The 19,455-nt window shown below is 31.1% G+C and overlaps 1 protein-coding gene across 1 annotated transcript; it reads left to right on the plus strand.

Annotated features, from left to right (window-relative positions):
* Positions 1 to 12,799: 12,799 nt before the first annotated feature.
* Positions 12,800 to 17,856, plus strand: LOC149556602 (laccase-3-like). Its single transcript, XM_089830997.1, has 6 exons — positions 12,800 to 13,000; positions 13,551 to 13,702; positions 13,870 to 14,117; positions 14,333 to 14,461; positions 15,873 to 16,829; positions 17,426 to 17,856. Exons 1-6 carry the CDS (start codon positions 12,914 to 12,916, stop codon positions 17,554 to 17,556), a joined length of 1,704 nt encoding a protein of 567 aa, XP_089687123.1. The 5' UTR covers positions 12,800 to 12,913; the 3' UTR covers positions 17,557 to 17,856.
* Positions 17,857 to 19,455: the final 1,599 nt, after the last annotated feature.

The raw sequence follows: 19,455 nt of genomic DNA on the forward strand, positions 1-19,455 counted from the left end.
CTTAGTACTTACAACTAGATTAGTCTAAGTCTAACCTAGTCCTCCTAAACATAATCACACAAAGAACTTCTAAGGCCTTTTCAAACAACCATGACTTGGCTAAGGTTATTACAAGACACAATTAGAAACTATGGCCTAATTGATGTCCTTTGTGCTCCTACAACTGCAAGTTGGGGCTGACGCAAAGGGTTGAAATTGAGGTAAACTTGTACACTGTAAACACACAATTATACAAATTTGAATCTCTGGTAGAAATAGCAAACCTTAGATATTTGATTCAATATATAAAAGTAGGTGCTATGAAATGAAAAATAAGGAATTGAAACCACCTTGAGGAATACCCTTTAGATTTGAAAATGAATTGTCAAACTATGGAAGAAACTAGAACTGAGAAAAATTTGGAACAAAGAAGTTAGAATCTGTAAACCTAGAAATTATGGAAGTCTAAGGTCAAAGTTGTCTTGGAGAGTTGGGATCGACCTAAAGGGTTGAAGTTGAGGTAGACTTGGACACCGTATGCACAAAATTATAAAATTATAAATCTTTGATGGAAGCAGAAAACCCTAGATCTATAATCTTGAATTTTTCGATCCTAAAATCCACGAATCTTCTCCTACACATAGGAAAAATGAGATTTTTTACCGTGGGGGGGTGGGGTGAATTTTCCTAGTCAATCTTGCATTTAAGAATTAAAATTGAAATGAGTAAACATGTGAATGTAAGACATATTTAAATAGTTGAGGTAGACTTGGACACTGTATGCACAAAAATATACAAATCTAAATCTCTGACGGTAAAAGAAAATGCTAGATCTATAACCTTGAATTTTTTGACCCTAAAAGCCATGAATCTTCTCCTACACAAAGGAAAAATGAGATTATTTGGGGGCAGGGTGGGGTATGGGATTTCCTTAGTCAATTAGTCAGTCCTCCATTTATAAATTAAACTTGAAATGAGAAAACAAGTAAAAGTAAGAAAGATTTAAATAGTTACCTTACTTACAAATCTCTATGGATGAATTTGAATATTCTATCCACAAAGATATATGCATTCTTGTATGTAAATGTATGTACGATGTAGGATCTATTCACAAATGCAATAGATCTACAAGTGCCAAATCATAGATCATAGATGCAAGTATGCTCCAATACTTGAAATGATGATTTCTTGCATGCTTGTGCAATATAGATGAATTCATATCTCCTTCCTTGAAAACAAAATCCACTATCTTCAACAAAGAAATAAGGTAGACCTAGAGAAGAAAATGCATGATTGGTGACATGAAATGAAGGCCTTAAATGCGTCTTTGTTTTCTTGGCTTCTACCCCTCGAATGCACCTTGAAATATTTCTTACAAATGATGGCTTAAAAGTGTGCTTTCTCATGAAAGTATGGATTTATTTCACTAAATATGGATATATATAATTGATAATCAAATGAAGAAAATAAGCCCCATTTTAAAGCAATTTTAGGATCAAAATCGAAAGGGCCATGAAAAACCTTGAAATGGTATCAGGATCCCAAGACAAAATACCCCAGTTTTAGGTTGACCTTGATCTCAACCTAGGATATTTTCTCCATTGGGACACCCTCTAGGATATAGATCCAATAGAGAAGAAACAATCATAAACATACAAAAGTTCATGGAAAAAGTCATAATTCAAGCATAAATGCATCCATTTTCTAGAAGATTTCTAAATGAGGCATAAGAAGTCTTTGATCTTCCAAATTAATGGGTTCTAACTTTTAAGATGGTACAATAAGTAGGAGATATTTTCAAAATAAGTCAAATTGTGATATTGCTATCAAGATTCAACTATTTAGTTTTCAAATCAAACTCATTGAACCATATCTCATGATTAAGTGTTCACAAGAACCCATCTCTCATGAGAATGAATAGGACACTTAATACTCATTGCATCTTTGTGATTCTCATAGGGGTGAAGCATTAGGCCTAACTAAGTGGTCTTAACTTTGGAGGAAACTCCATGGCTAAGTGTGCTTGAGTTGGAGCAATACTCAAAGTCCATGCGTGACCTTCTAAAAATGCCCAATGCTTCACCTATATTCAATGAGCATCTCATAGATGCAAAGAGTGTTGAGTATTCTATTCATTATCATGCTAGATTCGTTGTTATGGATGCCAACTACTCATGAAACATGGGTTAATGAGTTTGACTAAAAAATTACATAGTTGAGTCTTGACAACAATATCACAATCATGCTTATTTAATTCCTCTTTATGTAACATGATTATGGGTCCATTTTATCAAGTACCTCCCAAGAAATATTTTTTTTGAAACCTTATCAAAATAACTTAGAACAAAAATGAGACCTAAATTTCTTTAATAAAAGCCATACTCAAAAGACACTAATAAAATTCATAATAATAAGCACCTAAAGTTTAATTGGAAGTGGACAATATAAATATAAAATGTTTCCATAAATTTATAAAATATAATTACACAAAAAAGGCTTCTACAAACTCCTCACCATTTAATATATAAATTTGCGAATATTTATTGTAAAAAAAGAAAAAAATGTTTTAATAAATTATATAATTATTTATTCTCAAGTGAAAAGAGTTCAAGTTTTAGTAATAAGGTCATTCACAATTGAGGGATCAACTCCATTATTGAGGGAACATTTTATTATAAATACTATTGCAATGTAGCTTTACAACAAGGACTTCAACAACAATTTTTTAAAATATTATGCTAGGACCTAGTTTCTATCATTGATAAAAGGGACATGAGGGAAATTAAATTAGGTAGGGTTCTTGCATAATTGTTGGGTGTGACCAGTAGAAGAAAACATTTGTGTCTCTAGGCCTTCAAATGGTAGTAGATTGTATTTAACTTATTTAGTGATCAAACTCTTTTGACTATGTTATTGAGTCCTATATACTTATACTAAGAGGAAACTAATATATCTTTTATGTGTCCATTTTTGCATGTTTCTCTTTGCCATTATTTTTTAATTGCACAATCTCTTTAATATTTTCCTTGTTAACTTGCTTCTTATACATTACAGTCTTCAATAATGAAAATGTGCAAATGTGCATGATCACACAATGATTTATCCAATGATAATATTTCCTTTAAATCTAATAATCTCTATGCAAACTATAGTAACAATCTTTCCTTGTGAATCATTTGGCAGTTTAGCCTTCATTTTAAGAAATCTAATCCTCCTTTTCCTCTATATCTATCTAAAGTTTAATATTAAAAAATCAGTATGAAGAGAGGATTTTGACAATGTCATATAGGTTATCTTGCAAGTCAAACTTTTTGTATTTAAAATATTTTCCATATTGATAAGGGGTGTACAAAAGTGTAAGCTCGAATACCAACACAACTTTCTAGAGATATTTTTTTTAAGTGCATAGATTTAATACCTACAAAGATATCCACGTGATTGTGATAATATGTGAAATAATTCAAGAACAATAAAATGATCACAATAAAGGAGATGAGAGACGAAATAAGATATAGATTTGGATAATTATTAAAGATCACAAAATTGATGTTTGGAATATTGGAATACTCCTTAAGAACAAGGCAAATGCCCATGATTTAGAAAATGTTATGGAAATGAACACTAAAGTGAGTGCGATTTATAGAATAAAACATTTGTAAAAGGTACATGTAATTTCTTAATCCAAATTTTCTTTTTAGGTAATTTGGATTTGCTTCCTTTTATCTCTTTACACTCTTAGCTCTCTCATCCTGATGATGGCTCATTGTGTATGATCCGAAACGTTGATGTTACACAATCTTATCTAGAAGCATGAACATAATATCATGCGTTGTGAAAATCTATTATTATTAACATATATGTTCTTAAGCCTATTTAAAAAAAGACTTATTATTACTACTACTTAAAAAAATGTCTTCAACCCTCTTAAAAAGTATCCACTCTTAAATGAGATAGGATAATAGAAAACTGAACCTTAAAATCGTCACTAGAGTTTCATCTTCTAACTTGTATATGGATGAATGAGATTGAATGCATGTTCTATTTCATCATCTAATTAGTATATAGATGAGTGGGATTGAATACATGATCTATTACATCATGAATCAAACAAGTAATATTCATTGATTGTGAGACTATGAAATGTTCTCTTATATAAGGTATAAAAAAAAAAGAATAGCAAATATTTTAATATTTTTATATGAACTTTAAAAGATCGGTCATGTGTTTCAATGATTTTAAGTGAATTCAAAATTTTATTTTTCCCTATGATTGTGTGAACTATGTCTGGGTTAGGTTTGGATACTTGTGAATCATCCGATTTTTTTTTAACACGTGTAAACTTTGAGATGGAGGAGTTTTACTAAGGTTTAGGTATTGATAAATACTCAGAAATGCTAAGAAAACGTGTAATATTAGTTTCATCCGCACCATTGAATCTTTGAAGACAAAGTCGGTGAAACGTCAGTGGGTAATCTCACGTACAAGTTTGAAATATGTGTCGAATAAAATGTTAAAATAAAAGCTGTAAATTGACTTGATTTGGTCAACGCGGATTATATCATTACGGTAGCGTAAGATAAGTAGAGTCGTATCGAATGTGGTTACGTGGTAATTTTTAGAATGTCGCTACAACGATAAGTTTCTCAATTATATTTATTTCCTATATCAATATAGTTGACTTTATTAAAGTATTTTAAAATCACATACAGCTTTGATTCGTTAGTTAGCAATGAACACAAAGTTGGAATATAATATAGAATTAATTGTTGTTACAAAAGAATAAATTTGAGGTTACAAAAGAATAAATTTGACACAAACCTTTGAAATACACTCATTATCTTGCCTCTTGTTTGTTTGTGAATTTTCTTCAAATTAATTAATTTTAATCTCAATATTTCTTTTTATCTTTACTAGTAAGAGACTATCTATGAATTTTGTAAAACTGCTAAATATAAGAAATAATTTGCATAAATACTATATTATCTTGAATATGAATATTAATGATAAAAAACACTGAGCGCATAAGTTTCTTTTTATTTTACAAGAGAAAATATCTTGAATTTAAATGTTGACTTCCACTTAACAAGTTCTCATCTCTAGTGAACTTATCTCGAAAGTTTGTTGGACATTAATTTTGCCACCAAACTTAAACAAATTTTGAATGTCTCTCACACCGACATCTTGTTCATTTTCTTAAGTGTTTCTATTGTGATGCAATTTAGAAAGCTCTAAGATCTCTATTACTAGAGGCTATTGTAATAAATTAAGCATGGTATAAGATTTGTCCTAAAATTTTCTACTCTTTTCAAAGTCCATATCCTCAAAATGTCAGAGATGAGAAGGCAAGTCTATATGTATTCTTGAGTCTAGAAGATCATGTGTCCAAGAAGAATGTAATTATGTTTGAAGGTTATAGAGCTACAACTCAATCAATAGATGAAATGTTTTATTTTTTTGGTATAAATCTCTATTTGTTCTCTGTTATTTCTTCTCCTTTGAATTCCTCCATCCAATATCGATGAAAATGGTTGATGATCCTAAAGAGTTTGGAGAGACAAAATAATATGATAAGTTGTTTTTGCCTTGCTAGTACTATTTAAAGTTGTATTTAAAGAAAATGAGACTACTATGATTGGAGAATAATGAAATTCATAGTGTTTGATCACTTTTATATCAATGATCTTAAAACTTTAATTGATTATAGTCGTGCTTAGAGAAGAGGAGATTGGAAGAATTTTGAAATTATTGGGGAAGACCATTATGAGAATGATGTTAAGGGATAGTAAGGAAAGACATGACATTGGCAACATAAGTGAGTTGAAAAAATATAATTAATCACCACTCTAGCTATTGATATAAGAAAGTGATCGATGTTTGTGAATTAAACTATGGCTTTTTTATTAGAACTTTGAAGCAATCAAGAAGTAAAACTTAAAATATCACTAAAAGATTATTGTTGTCAAAAGTCATATCATGTCATATTCATCATATTAGGTTTAATCATGCCATGTATAGAGTTTGAAAACAAGGTGCCTTGTATCTCAAATAGATTGAATGTGTTAAGAAGTCATTGTTCAATGTGTGTTTAAGCCATAGTTGATAGAGGAATGGTTGATATAGTGACCAAGAAAATGATAGAAGAGTGATAGTAACTAATCTACCAAAGTCCTGAAATATCTGGTCTTCTCTACAAAGGTTTAAATTTCTTCAAGGAAAGAAAAGTCATGGAGGAGGCAATGGACAAATGTGGGTAACTAATTTTCAATAAAATTAAGCCCACTTGGAGGCATGTGCTAAGTTGTGTTAGGGCTTATTTCACTCTAGATGGTAGGAAGAAAAAGGTCCACTATTTTAAATGTTTTTTTCTTAATTATTTCTAGTATGGAGATACAAATTTCTTTTCCTTATTATATTTGAATGTGAGTGTGGTCAAACTCAAGAAAAAAACTTCTTGGCCTATACTCCATGAAGGGCTTACTCTCCTCTTTGTGGAGTACTGCAAGGCTAAAACTTTGAAACTTGGCTTCAAAATGAATTAGGAGAAGGCTTTAGGGAGTAAGAGGAAATCCCCTTGGTCTGGGATTTTTTTTGTGTGGAAAGTGATGATACTGGGATGTACATAGGATAGGATTAGGATGCCATGTTAGACGATTCACAAGATGATACGAATTTGATTGATCCTTGGGAAAGGAATGATAAGGGTATAAAAAATGAGGAGGAAGAGGAGTCATCCCCTACTCCCAAGTTAAAGAAGACCTCTCATGCCACCACCATTTGGCGGAAGGATACAAATTCAGAGAGAAAATTAAGGAAAATGCTAGAAAGAAGAGGCTTCTACCACTAATTATATTGTTGGGTACTATGTTTCCAACTCAGAGGATGTTCATATTGTGAAAGAAGGGAAGGAAACTAAGAACCTTGTAACTAATACTATTTTAAAGTTCGTAGATTTTCTCAGCAAAGCTAAGGAGAAAGATGAGTTATCCTTGGACATAGATAGTTGGGTCTACAAGGAAATCATTTTCTTTAGAGAGAAGGTGGATGCTCAAGAAAAAAGCCTGCATATTGAAGTTGGGGCAAGGATAAGGATGGAGGATTTATGTGATGGTTTTCTAGCTCAAATAAAGAATATGGAGGGTAATATTAAAAAAAAATTTAAAACAAAATGAAAAATGGGTCCATTTTTCCATCACAAAGATTATGAAAAATAGGATGGATGAGGATGAATGATCTTAAAGTTGATTAAAACATCAAAGAAAAGGTCTAGCAGGTTACTCCTGATGGCCGAGGGAAAAGGATGAGAGGTAGACTTAATAATCATATAGTGCCCATTTTTCTTCACAGATACCTGAAGATGATCTATATTCTAGGGAGATTCAAGCTGCTAAAATTCTTAAGGAATTGGCATAGGTTTGGGCCACTCTATTTTTCCTTTTGTTTTTCATGTTTTCTTAAGTCTGGTTTTATGTTGGTTTTTTGTAATTAGTTTGTTTGACTTTCTATAGGTTTATTTACTTGTCTAGCGTAGTTCTTCTTATGGACTTAACACTTTATTTTTGTAATTTTCTACATTTGGTTTTTGTTCCCTATAAAACCCAATTTTATCTTAATCCAAAAAACTAATCTACCAAAGTAATTTATTTTTTTGGTTTTGATGGAGAAAATCTACAAAAATAATAAACCTGAGAAGGATAGTTTAGAAGAAAATTGATGAATGTAATTTAAATTGATATTGAATTTAGAATAGCTTGGAAATAAAAGACATGGATATGTATGTGGAATTGATGACATTGAAAAAGAATTAGACAAAGTTGAAAAGAAAAAGGAAAATAAAGAATTAGAGAAAATGTTCCAAATTTATTTGACAGGGTTAAAAAAACAAACATTGAGAAGAAAACATTAAGAGGCTAGAAGGAAAAAATTGCAGACAAATGAATATAATTTAAAAATTGAAAGAAAAGACTAGTATGTATCAGAAGGACATATCAAAGTTAAAATAAAAAAAATCAACTAAGACAATTAATTGTAGTAAACAATGAAAGTTTTAAAATCAAAACCATTGGTTTGTAGAGTTTTATGTGGCACATGTGACTTGTATTGTCTATTCAATGATACATTTGATATGTATAATTTTTATGAAGATATTTTTTAAAAATAGTGTATTGAAGATGAACATGTTAATGAGTGTAAAAATCTTGCTAGATGCGATAACATTATGATTTTTTTCTTCAAAATGTTGGTTTGAATATGTTGAAGAAAATGGGCTATAAAGGTAAGGGATTGAGAAAGCATGAACTAGGAATTAGAGAGATTATTGAGCCAATAATAAGAGAAAAGTATAAAGGCCTTGGATACAATACAAATCAAGGAAAAAATGCTAGCATTTCAAGTAAATCTTCTCAAGGGATGTAGTGTATTATGTGTACACATTAAAATAGGAAAGGTCATAGAAAGAAGAAGTGTTTGAATCTACATCCTTATGACCGATGTGTCTTTAGAAATTATTGTGTGAAGAAATTTTGGGATAAATAGTCAAAGAATGTGTTTAAGATAGGTTGTAGGAAAATGGATTGTGGATGGATTAGCATCTTTAGTTGTGATAATGGGTCCTTGAATACCATTAAATAATTGATTTTAACTATACTATAACTTTTATGCATAACAGATTGGAAAATTATATAACATCTAATTTAAGAATCAAATAAAGAGAGAGGGAATTGTTAAAATAATTTAAGAGAGAGAAGCAAAATACCTTTGCACAATCCTATTTGATCTTTTGTTTTTATTTCCGGATTCTTTCATTTGCAAAATTCTCTTCTAGAATTTGACAAAATAGAAAAAATATACAAGCCAAATGTCTTCCTTCTAAAAAATTTGAATTAATTTTTAAACTTTTGAACTTAGAAAATGGAAATAATGAATTTTTATTTATATGAGATCCTGAGTAGTCAAATAAATATGAAATAGGCCAGACCAAGTTTTAATCAAAAGTACATGGGTAGAAATTTTAACTCGAGTAATTTCACCCAAGAGTACTTTCTATCAAAATTGCCTTGTTAAATTTTTTTTGCAAAGGCTAGCAAGTCCCAAAACTTTTCATGACTTGCAAGCTCAATTAGGCTGCTCAAATGGAACAGTGAAGATAAACTAGTTTGTATGACACAACTACTTAGAATGAGATTTATAATGATAGATTTGATAAATTTTGAGTTTATTATGTATATATTATTTGACCTCAATTAAATATAGGTTTAGTACCAAAAAAACCTTTGCATTCAAGGTTCATGTAAAAATAGTAAACAAGAGAATAACAATTCTAAAACATAAACAAAATCTTTGCATCAAAATCTTCTTTCTTTCAGAAAAATAAAATTTAAAATTGAGCAAATATACAAAAACTTGCATTTTTCAAACATTTGATTGTATGCCAAAATTAGAGTTAGGTCAAATTCAAACATCAATAAAATATAAAATTCTAAGGATAAAGAGATGACTAATCCCATGATCTTGATATGGATGTTAGAAAACTAAATTCAAAAGAATCATATTGATATCTATTTTGGAAAAAAAGTTATGCATTTCAAAAATAGTGTCACTCTTTAAAAATCAGATTTCAGCAAACATATCAATTTTTGTGCAATTTTTTTTTTTTTTTTTGAATAAAATTAGTTCAAAAAAAAAAAAAAAAAATATTTACAATCTAGATAGAAAATATTAAAAGATACTTGTTTACTTCATCTTCAAATTTGTAACTATTTAGTGACAATATGCATCTCAAAGTGATGTTTAAAAATAAAATAAAAAATCATAGTTCCGTGTCTAATTAGGCAAAATAGTGCAACCCACTATTGTGGGTTCACTAATTAATGAATTATGTTGGAGAAAAATTACAAGTCTGATAAAAAACTTGTTCAAGTATAAATACTCATATATTGATATAAATCATCAAAGGTTAGAATATTCAACAAGGAAATATTTTGATCCAAAAGAAATTGTTATCTAGAGAGACATCTACAACATGAGAAGCATTGGAGAATTTAAACACATTGATTGTAGTTTTTTTTTGCAGAAGCTAGAGGAAGTCAATAGAAAGACATTTTGGTAAAACAAAATATTTGAAGAATGTATTTTGAGTGAGTATGAAGATTTGGTTGCAATCACAAGACAAATAAGGGAAAGAAGACATCATTAATTAGAAATGATTGTAGATTTTTTTGTAGAAGCTAGAGGAAGTCAATATAAAGACATTTTGGTTAAACAAAATATTTGGAGAATATATTTTGAGTAAGTATGAAGCTTTGGTTGCAATCACAAGACAAATAAGGGAAAGAAGACATCATTAATTAGAAAAGTGTTGAAGCTTTCATGGTCAAAATTAAGCATGGGTGTTAGAGAGAAATACTTTATTTCTTCTTAGTCAAACTAAGAATTAATTTGTTTACACAAATTGTTAAGTTGTCTATATAAAATAGAATCTTCTAGATGTCTCTTCCACTGATTTCTAATTCATTTTCTTTAGTGTTTTTGATTAAGGGTTAAAACAATATTTTTAGAGGGGACTTGAAACCTTGAAAGTCTTTACAATTTAAAAGTTAAAGTTTAACATAAAGAATAGTGTCGTAACAACAAGAAACACCCCCATATAACTAGAAAAAATAAAAAATCAACTGAAAGACAGAGACAAGAACCTACACCAATTGACTAAAAGCCAAGAAACCAAAGAACATGCAATCAAATCAGCATTATATTGGCTCCAACATAATCTCCTCACTATTTTCCTTAATCTTCTCGAAAACTATTTTGACATCCTCTTTAATTTGTTCCTTAGTCCTCACCTTCAACTTCCTGGTAGCTGACTTGGTTCTCTTCTTACCCGGAGTCTCTTCCATTATCTTATCCTTGTCCAAGTCCAAAACCATAATTTTCTCCTTAGACTCTTCATGGGCCGCATTGAGAGAGGAATTCTCAGTCTCAATGTAGACATCATGAGTCACATTATCCTCAAAGGGTTTATAGTACGAGGCCACTTTATCATACTTACCTTCCTCTTCCCCTATCTCCACATTTTTATTTTCATCCTCGTCTTCACCAGTTTAAAAATTTCTACCTCCCTTCTCCTTCGACTCTTGGAGATGAACCTTCATTTTCCTTAAGTGTTTCTATTATGATGTATTATAGAAAGTTTTGGAATCTATATAAATAGAGAATCTTGTAATAAATTATGGGATAAAATCTATTTTGTATTTCTCTTATTTTTTCAGAAATCAACCCTATAGACATGTATTAGACATAAGAAGATGAGTTTGTATGTAGTTTTGAGTATGTAAGATTTAATGGAGAAGAATACAACCATGCATAGAGGTTATAGAGGTGTAGCTCATTCACTAGATATAATGTTTCATTTTCTTTGATATAAATATCTCTTTGTTATCTATTATTGTTGGTCCCCTATTTTCATCATTAGATTTGAAGATCATTGAGATTGTTTGGATCCACCAAGAAAGGAAAGGATTGAGAAAGTTTGAAGACTTGGTTATGAAAGGGACACAAGAAAGATAGAAGTTAAGAGCAAATGATTTCATATATGTAACAACATTTTCCCTTAGATGAGGAGAGAGATCTCCCTTTTAAAGAGTGTGTAATTTTTGAACTATTGACTATCATTGCAGTGGTAAAATAGATCATTCCTACAACCCAGTTTAAGAAACTTTTTACTATCCATATCCATTGACTGTCATATTTTCACATTAGTTTTGAGTATTGAGTGAGATGTATTGTTTATTATTTATGGGTCTTTTAACCGATATGTTCTACTTTGATCTGAGAGCTCTATTTAAAGAGGCAATTGTAATGGGTTGAAATATTAGGGCCACCCTTAAACATCACACACTAATGGAAAAATTAAGCTTTGAAAAATAAGTCAACTTTAACTATTTAACACTTTTAACCTCATAATGGAGCCTTAATGTGTGATGTTTAAGCCATCCTAAACAATTAGATGGTGTGTAGTTGTTCATGTTTTAGGATAGATATTGTAGCACTCCAATATACCTAATAAATCAAAGAGTTTAATGTACTATAGCATAATTTTATTCCAAGAATTATTTTTATATATTAGATTTCTGTTTGTTTATTTGAATTTTAGCCACTCCATCTCCCCAACATTTATTAGACCATAACCCTATTATGAAATATTAAATATGAATGTTTGAAAGGGTCATATGAGGTTGCATACGATACATTCATTGAAGGTTGACTAATGATTATGTTAGCAAATTAAGTGCTTGAAAGGGTCATACGAGGTTTAATACGATACCCATGAAAAGTCGAATTTCGGTAAGCGATTAATGTGGAATCATATAAAAACCATGTATTCTGCAGCCATGCACGACAGCAATCAACTAATTCAACCACATTCAAAACCAAAACACAAGAAAACTCCTCCAAACAATGTATTTTCGTTGTTGCTGCCTAAGAATTCTTATAAAAAATTACATTTTATTTCTTAGATAATTCCAATAAGCAACTGAAAGCTCATCAAAATTAAACAAAGACCAGAGAGCACCATTTCACGCGTATGATTGAACAGGACGTTGAATTATTAAGAAGACAGGGAAAGTTCTTAAATAGAGTTTGGTTACGTTACGTAGAGTGAGCGGTTCAACAGTGCAACTCACCATACATTCTTAAGTTTGGATACGAAATCCTGACCGTTCATCTTACTACAAATTTCATATCTACTCAAACCAACTTGTAGGCCATCCAACCCTATTTATATTCAATTAGATCCTTTCAATCTAATCATCTTTCTCTCATTCCTTCAAGCAATCAAATTTCTCATTGGAGGAATATGAAGTGAACTTCATAGAGTTTCACATATCTCGAGAGATTTTCTCTGACTTTCAAAGCTCAAGGAATTCTCAGCTGAGTAGAAATGGCACTGACATATCTGTGGTTGTTCTTGTTCTTCTGCTTTGTCTTTGGAACCTCACACGCAGAATTAGTCAGCCAAACTTATGTTGTATGGGTCTCATTGCAATTTACTTCTTTCCTTTTTCTTTAGATTACTTGTGATGAATGTGATGTTTCATTCAATTCCTATAATGTTTGAATGAATAATTTCATTGATATTGGTCTATTTTATGTTTTTATATTTGATTATAACAGATATTAAACTTTACAATCTATATGTTTGTAAATATTTGCTTATGAATTTGATTGTGTTTGATTTTTTAATCAAGTTTCGGTTGACACTTGGTGAACCTATAATAATCATTCTGTTTGCTCTCTTCATCCTAATGATAGATCATGGAGTGTGATCTGTAACGTTGATGTAAAACATCAAACACAATCAAATCTAAAAGCAAATATTTACAAACTCTTTTCTTTTCACTATCAGATTCAAAGACATATATAGATAGCTATATAAATTGTGAAAATCTATTAACATTGATTGACATATCAAAGCTATACAATAATATTCATTAATATTATGAAAACTATATGAATTTTAGAAATTTGTTAACTTGCATTGACATTATCAAAGCTTGAAATTGATCTGTGAACTGCAGGTTAAATCTCTGACTGTGACAAAACTTTGTGGGACGCATGATATTATCACAGTGAACGACCAATTTCCTGGCCCAACTCTTTATGTTCACGAAGGGGACACCATTGAAATAAAAGTTTTCAATTATGCGCAGTATAATTTAACCATTCACTGGTGGGTCTTCTTTATATTGTTCTTACATGTCAAGGGGACGGTTTAAACATCATATACTAAGGCTTGATTTCTAGACTAAAAGTGTTAAATAGTCAAAATTGATTTATTTTTCTAAGCTTAGTTTCTTGCTTAGTGTGTAATGTTTAAGTGTGGCCTTTGTTATGCAGGCATGGAATTCGACAAATGCGTACAGCATGGGCTGACGGGCCTGAGTTTATAACCCAATGCCCAATTCGACCTGGAGGGAGTTACACCTACAGATTCACCATTAATGATCAAGAAGGGACCTTGTGGTGGCATGCTCACAGCTCATGGCTCAGAGCTACCGTTTATGGAGCTCTTGTAATCTACCCAAAGGAGGGCAAAAAGTACCCATTTCTTCAACCCTGCCATGAAACACCACCCATCATTCTAGGTATGCTGTGTCAGAATCAATTATCTAATATCTATACACTTTTTTGCACCTTTTGTTTCGTTTGTACGAGCAGAAATTGATGATTATTTTTGCACTTTTTTGGGTTTGTACTAGCAGAAATTGATGATTATGAATAATTTTTTTATTAGGGAATGGTGGAATAGAAAGGGTTTCTACTAGCAGAAATTGATGATTATGAATGTTTTATTTATTAGGGGAATGGTGGAATAGAAACCCCATTGATGTTGTGAATGATGCAACAAGAACAGGAGCTGCACCAAATATATCGGATGCATTTACCATCAATGGGCAACCGGGAGATCTTTATCAGTGCTCAAGCTTAGGTATACTCTGAACATTTTAAGACACTCATTTCTGCTACATACGATATTCAAGCTTTTGTAGTTCGCCAACTTCACGTGCCATTTTCTTGGGACCTTCAACTATTGATAATAGTAATAGTGGAAGATTATAATGTAATAATAAAATATTTTTAAAGTAAAAGCAGAGAAAAGTTGGTAATGTCATAAGGTCAGTTATATATATATATATATATATATATATAAGATTGTCTTTATGTTCTAAAGTTGAATATATATATATATAAGGAGAATAATAGTTCAGTTTGAATGAAAATTAGGACAAATATTAGGAATAGTACCATTCTTAAAAATCATACATTAAGGAAATAATTAAGCTTAGGAAAAGTAAGTCAACTTTGATTATTTAATATCTTTGATCTAGGAATCAATATTTAGTGTGTATGTTTACAACAAGGACATAAACACATGATTAAAAATAGGATCCAAATAATGTTTTTGATGTATTTATATAGCAGCCAAAAGAGGGGGGCTGACCCCGTGGTATAGAAGGCTAGAGACTAGTGGGAAGTTATCCCTACTATCTAACCAATCCCTTTTCTAAACATATAAAACTTCAAGAACACTTTAACGTTTAACCCCATAGTATTAACCTTTAAAACACGAACATTAATACTATGCCCCAAAATGACACAACAGCCGCTATTAAATCAACTATACAATGAGAAATATATTGATTTTCAATTACCATTACATAAAGAATTTAATAGAATCTAAACATTAATAAACTTTGTAATGTCTTGCACAACTTAAATTGGAGGAACTATATTATATCGTCTTTTTTAACTTGGTAAACAATCAACATATAGATGGACCAAGATGATTAGGAGGAATAACCATTGATTGGGTTACAATTCTTATAAAATGAATGAATGATCAATGAAGAATACTCCTTAATTGGGTTATAGTTCTTACGGGACGAATGAATGATTCCTCTTTTAATGGCCCACACTCGAACCATTGACTAATTGTGGCTAGGAGTGGGCCCAATCACTCTTAGCCAATAGCTTGAACCCACTGTAGTGCATTGGTCTCATGGTATTGGTCAAGAGTGGCTGGGGCCACTCCTAACCACTATTAATCAATGGTTTGAGTGTGCCCATTAAGCCGCTCTATCTTTGAACAACTCTCTTATTCTATTGACCTGGTTTTAGTATTATTTTCATTCATTTTATTTTAGCATGTTAAAACAGAAATAAGAATGTTTCAAACGTGATAACATTAGTAAATAGTGTGTCTATTTTGGATCATATGACTCTTTTTTATTTTTTCCCTCACTTGAGGGATTATATTTACACAAAAATATCATTGCTTTTTTCTGCCAACCTCCTCATGAAAGCCCGGAAGCTGATGATTTTTCATGGAATGCATGCAGAAACATTTACTCTATCAGTGAAGCAAGGAAATTCGTACCTACTCCGCATAATCAACGCTGGACTGAATACAGAACTCTTCGTGTCAATAGCAAACCACGTAATGATAGTAGTTGCAGTGGACGCCTCCTACACAAAGCCATTCGAAACATGCGTCATAATGATTGGCCCAGGCCAAACTACTGACGTCATCCTTCTTGCAAACCAACCAGTGGGAAAATACTACATTGCTGCCCGTGCATATGCAACTGCACAGGGAGTTCCTTTTGACAACACAACAACAACAGCCATTATTCAGTATGAAACCCTAGATCCCTTAGTCTACTTAAAATCTCCTTCAATGCCAAATCTCCCAGCTTTTAATGACACGTCAGCAGCAACCAAATTCTCATGTGGGTTAAGAAGCTTGGCCTCAATAGACCACCCCATTAATGTCCCTCAAAAAATAGATGAAAACCTTTTTTTCACAGTTGGCGTTGGATTGCTCAACTGCCCACCTTCTCAAACTTGTGGAGGACCCAACAATACAAGATTTGCAGCAAGTTTTAACAACATTTCATTTGTTCTTCCTCAGAGAGTTTCACTTCTTCAAGCTCACTATTATGGTCTCTATGGAGTTTTCTCAAGAGATTTCCCTGATAATCCACCGGTGCAGTTTGATTATACTGCTCAGAATGTTAGTAGGAGCCTCTGGTCCCCTGTGAAAGATACCAAAGTTAAGGTTTTGAAATATAATAGTGCGGTGCAGATAATTCTTCAGGGTACAAATATATTTGCAGCTGAGAATCATCCTATTCATCTCCATGGCTATGATTTTTACATTGTGGGAGAAGGGTTTGGGAACTATAATCCTGTTTTGGATCCGCTTCACTTCAATCTGATTGATCCTCCAATGAGAAATACTGTTTCTGTGCCAGTCAATGGGTGGGCTGCTATAAGATTTGTGGCTGATAATCCAGGTAAGGAATCTTAAAACTAATGTCTCAATGTTTTAGATGATACTTCTTAATTTATCATCAGAATGTTAGAGAAAGCAAGGAGCTAATTTGATAGTTGCAGACTTTAAATGTGTTTTTTCTTCTTCATAGTTTTGCAACTATCTTAATTTTCAATTCTTTGAATAATTAAATGTTCTGATGATGATAGATAGTAGAATGTATTCAAATTGTTAATTAATCTGTCATCGGAATGTTAGAGAAAGCGAGGAGTTAAAAATTAGGACAATTGCAGATCTAAAAAGATTTTCTTTTTATCTTCATAGATCTGCAATTATCTTAATTTTGTATTCTTGAAATTATTTAATATTCTGATGATGCATAATAGAATGTGATCACGATTTCAACTATTAATTAAGTCCTTGGTTCTTAACCAAAAAGACAAAGTCATAAGGCTTGAACTTTAAAAAAATAAAAAAGATTAAAAAAATATCAAATCTAAAACAATATATCATTAAGTCTACTTAAATGCTTTCATATGTTTTATCTTTTTGAAAAAAATTGGTGTTTCTTGTTTTCTAATAGAATGGCTAATGAAAATGCTTGATTGTTTATTGAAGGGATGTGGTTGTTTCACTGTCACCTGGACGTCCATATAACATGGGGACTTGCCATGGCTTTTCTAGTAGAAAATGGACCCCATTATTTATCAAGTTTGGAAGGTCCTCCTCTTGACCTTCCATTATGCTAACTCAAGCAGATAACATGGAAAGTTAAATGTTATTGTTGGCAGTTGCTCGCCAACTTTCTCCTTTCCATAGAATTTTCAGATTTGCTCTTCAAATAAGGTCTTTTATCATTGATATCTTGGGGAATTTGGCTTCAATTCCCATGTTAGCTGAAATTATTGTTTGAAGACGCATAAATTTTTTCCTTTCTTTATAGAGATAAATTCATAGTTTATATTTAGTTTGAGAAACTTTTATCTTATATCTTACCTCATGAAGAGACCAGTGTAATGCTCTTGATAATAAAAGGAATTGTTTCCTAATGCTAACTTAATATGGAAGATAGCATTCCTGTCTCTTATTTGAGAGCAGTTTCCAAAAAAAGGAGAATCTTATGTCATATCATAGCTTTTGCAATGGGTTTATTTCTTTTTTAAAGAAACATGTCATCATTTCTTAGTGATAGTCTAAGAACTCATGGTGAATTTGGATTTGATCTCAGTTATTTTAGATTAGATATATTTATAAAAAGAGTAAAAGACATTTGATATGAAATAACTGATCTTATATATTTCTTATGTAAAAGACTTCAAAAGAGGTTGGATACATGTGTCTCAAAATTTTAATAATAAATGACTAAATAATATGATTACAGATATATTATTCATAAATAAAGGATAAATACAAACATAGAAGTAATACAAGAATCAACATTAAATACATTAAAGGTGTTGGGGAAATGAAGCCAAACGAGGATTGCAAATGCAATGACTTATATATATGAAAAACAGAAAGAATTCTCCATGAAATTTTATTGAGTTGTGAATAAAATGCACAATGAATTCTACAAGATGTCCTACTTAAAAAAGCACGGGAAAGAGAGAAAGAGCGCCAACAAAGTGCAACACAATTTACTACATAAATGCATTTAATAATAAAATCTACCTACTTAGCTAGAAATTCATAATAATAATATGATCCTAAGTTTAAATTAAGCACTCTAAATAGGTAAAAAGATATTTACTCTAACGCCCCCCTTAAGTAAACTTAGGGAGGAAAATGAAAAAAATAAAAATAAATGATTAAGGGTCCTAGAAGGCCATATTAAGAATCCATGTACATCAACTTATAAAAATAACCTCCGAGTCCCATGGGACAAAAATCCTCTCCAGAAAGGGACAACACAAATCAACATAGTGAAGACTGAAGGTCTCTACAATATATTGAACATGTCAAATAACTGAGAGGTGGGATGAATCAATTATTCCAAAATATTTTTCTCAAACCTAATTAATTGAATACAATCTTAAACCATTTAGATGTTCAAAATAGATAAAAAATTGAAAGCATACAAAAATTAAACTCCATAACACTAGAGTTAACATGGAAATCTAAGATGGGAAATATCATGGAGAAACTATTTTTCATAAACATAAACAACGATTAAGGTGACACTAGTTAAGTTTTACTAAGGGTTACTTCTAGTTGGGCTTACTGGCCTAATATATAAATATATATTTACAAAGAGGTTTAATAGAAAAGGTGAACTAATAGAGTTGTATCTACACACACAAGAAAAAATTTCATTTGAAACCACAACCAATGATTAACAACAAAAAAATTAGTGAGAGATATTCTCCTAGCCTTCACAAGCCTACTGCAAAACTAAATATATTTATTTCTTGTAAGGTCCTACCTTTTTGATACTCTTTAGACTTCTTATTCAATTTGCATAATTTATCAACATTATTCTTTCACGTTACCATACTTGAATCACATCACCTTCAATACTATTATCCACGTAGATCCAAATGGATGCTTTTTATATACATGTATCCATAAAAACTATAAACATATGCAACCTAGCATAAATCATGCCATATTAAGTTACAAAAAAAAATCAACATAGTTCAACACGCTAT

The sequence above is a fragment of the Cupressus sempervirens genome, chromosome 5 (assembly GCF_028749045.1).
Source record: "Cupressus sempervirens isolate cs-2001-9-10 chromosome 5, ASM2874904v1, whole genome shotgun sequence".
Classification (NCBI taxonomy): domain Eukaryota; kingdom Viridiplantae; phylum Streptophyta; class Pinopsida; order Cupressales; family Cupressaceae; genus Cupressus; species Cupressus sempervirens.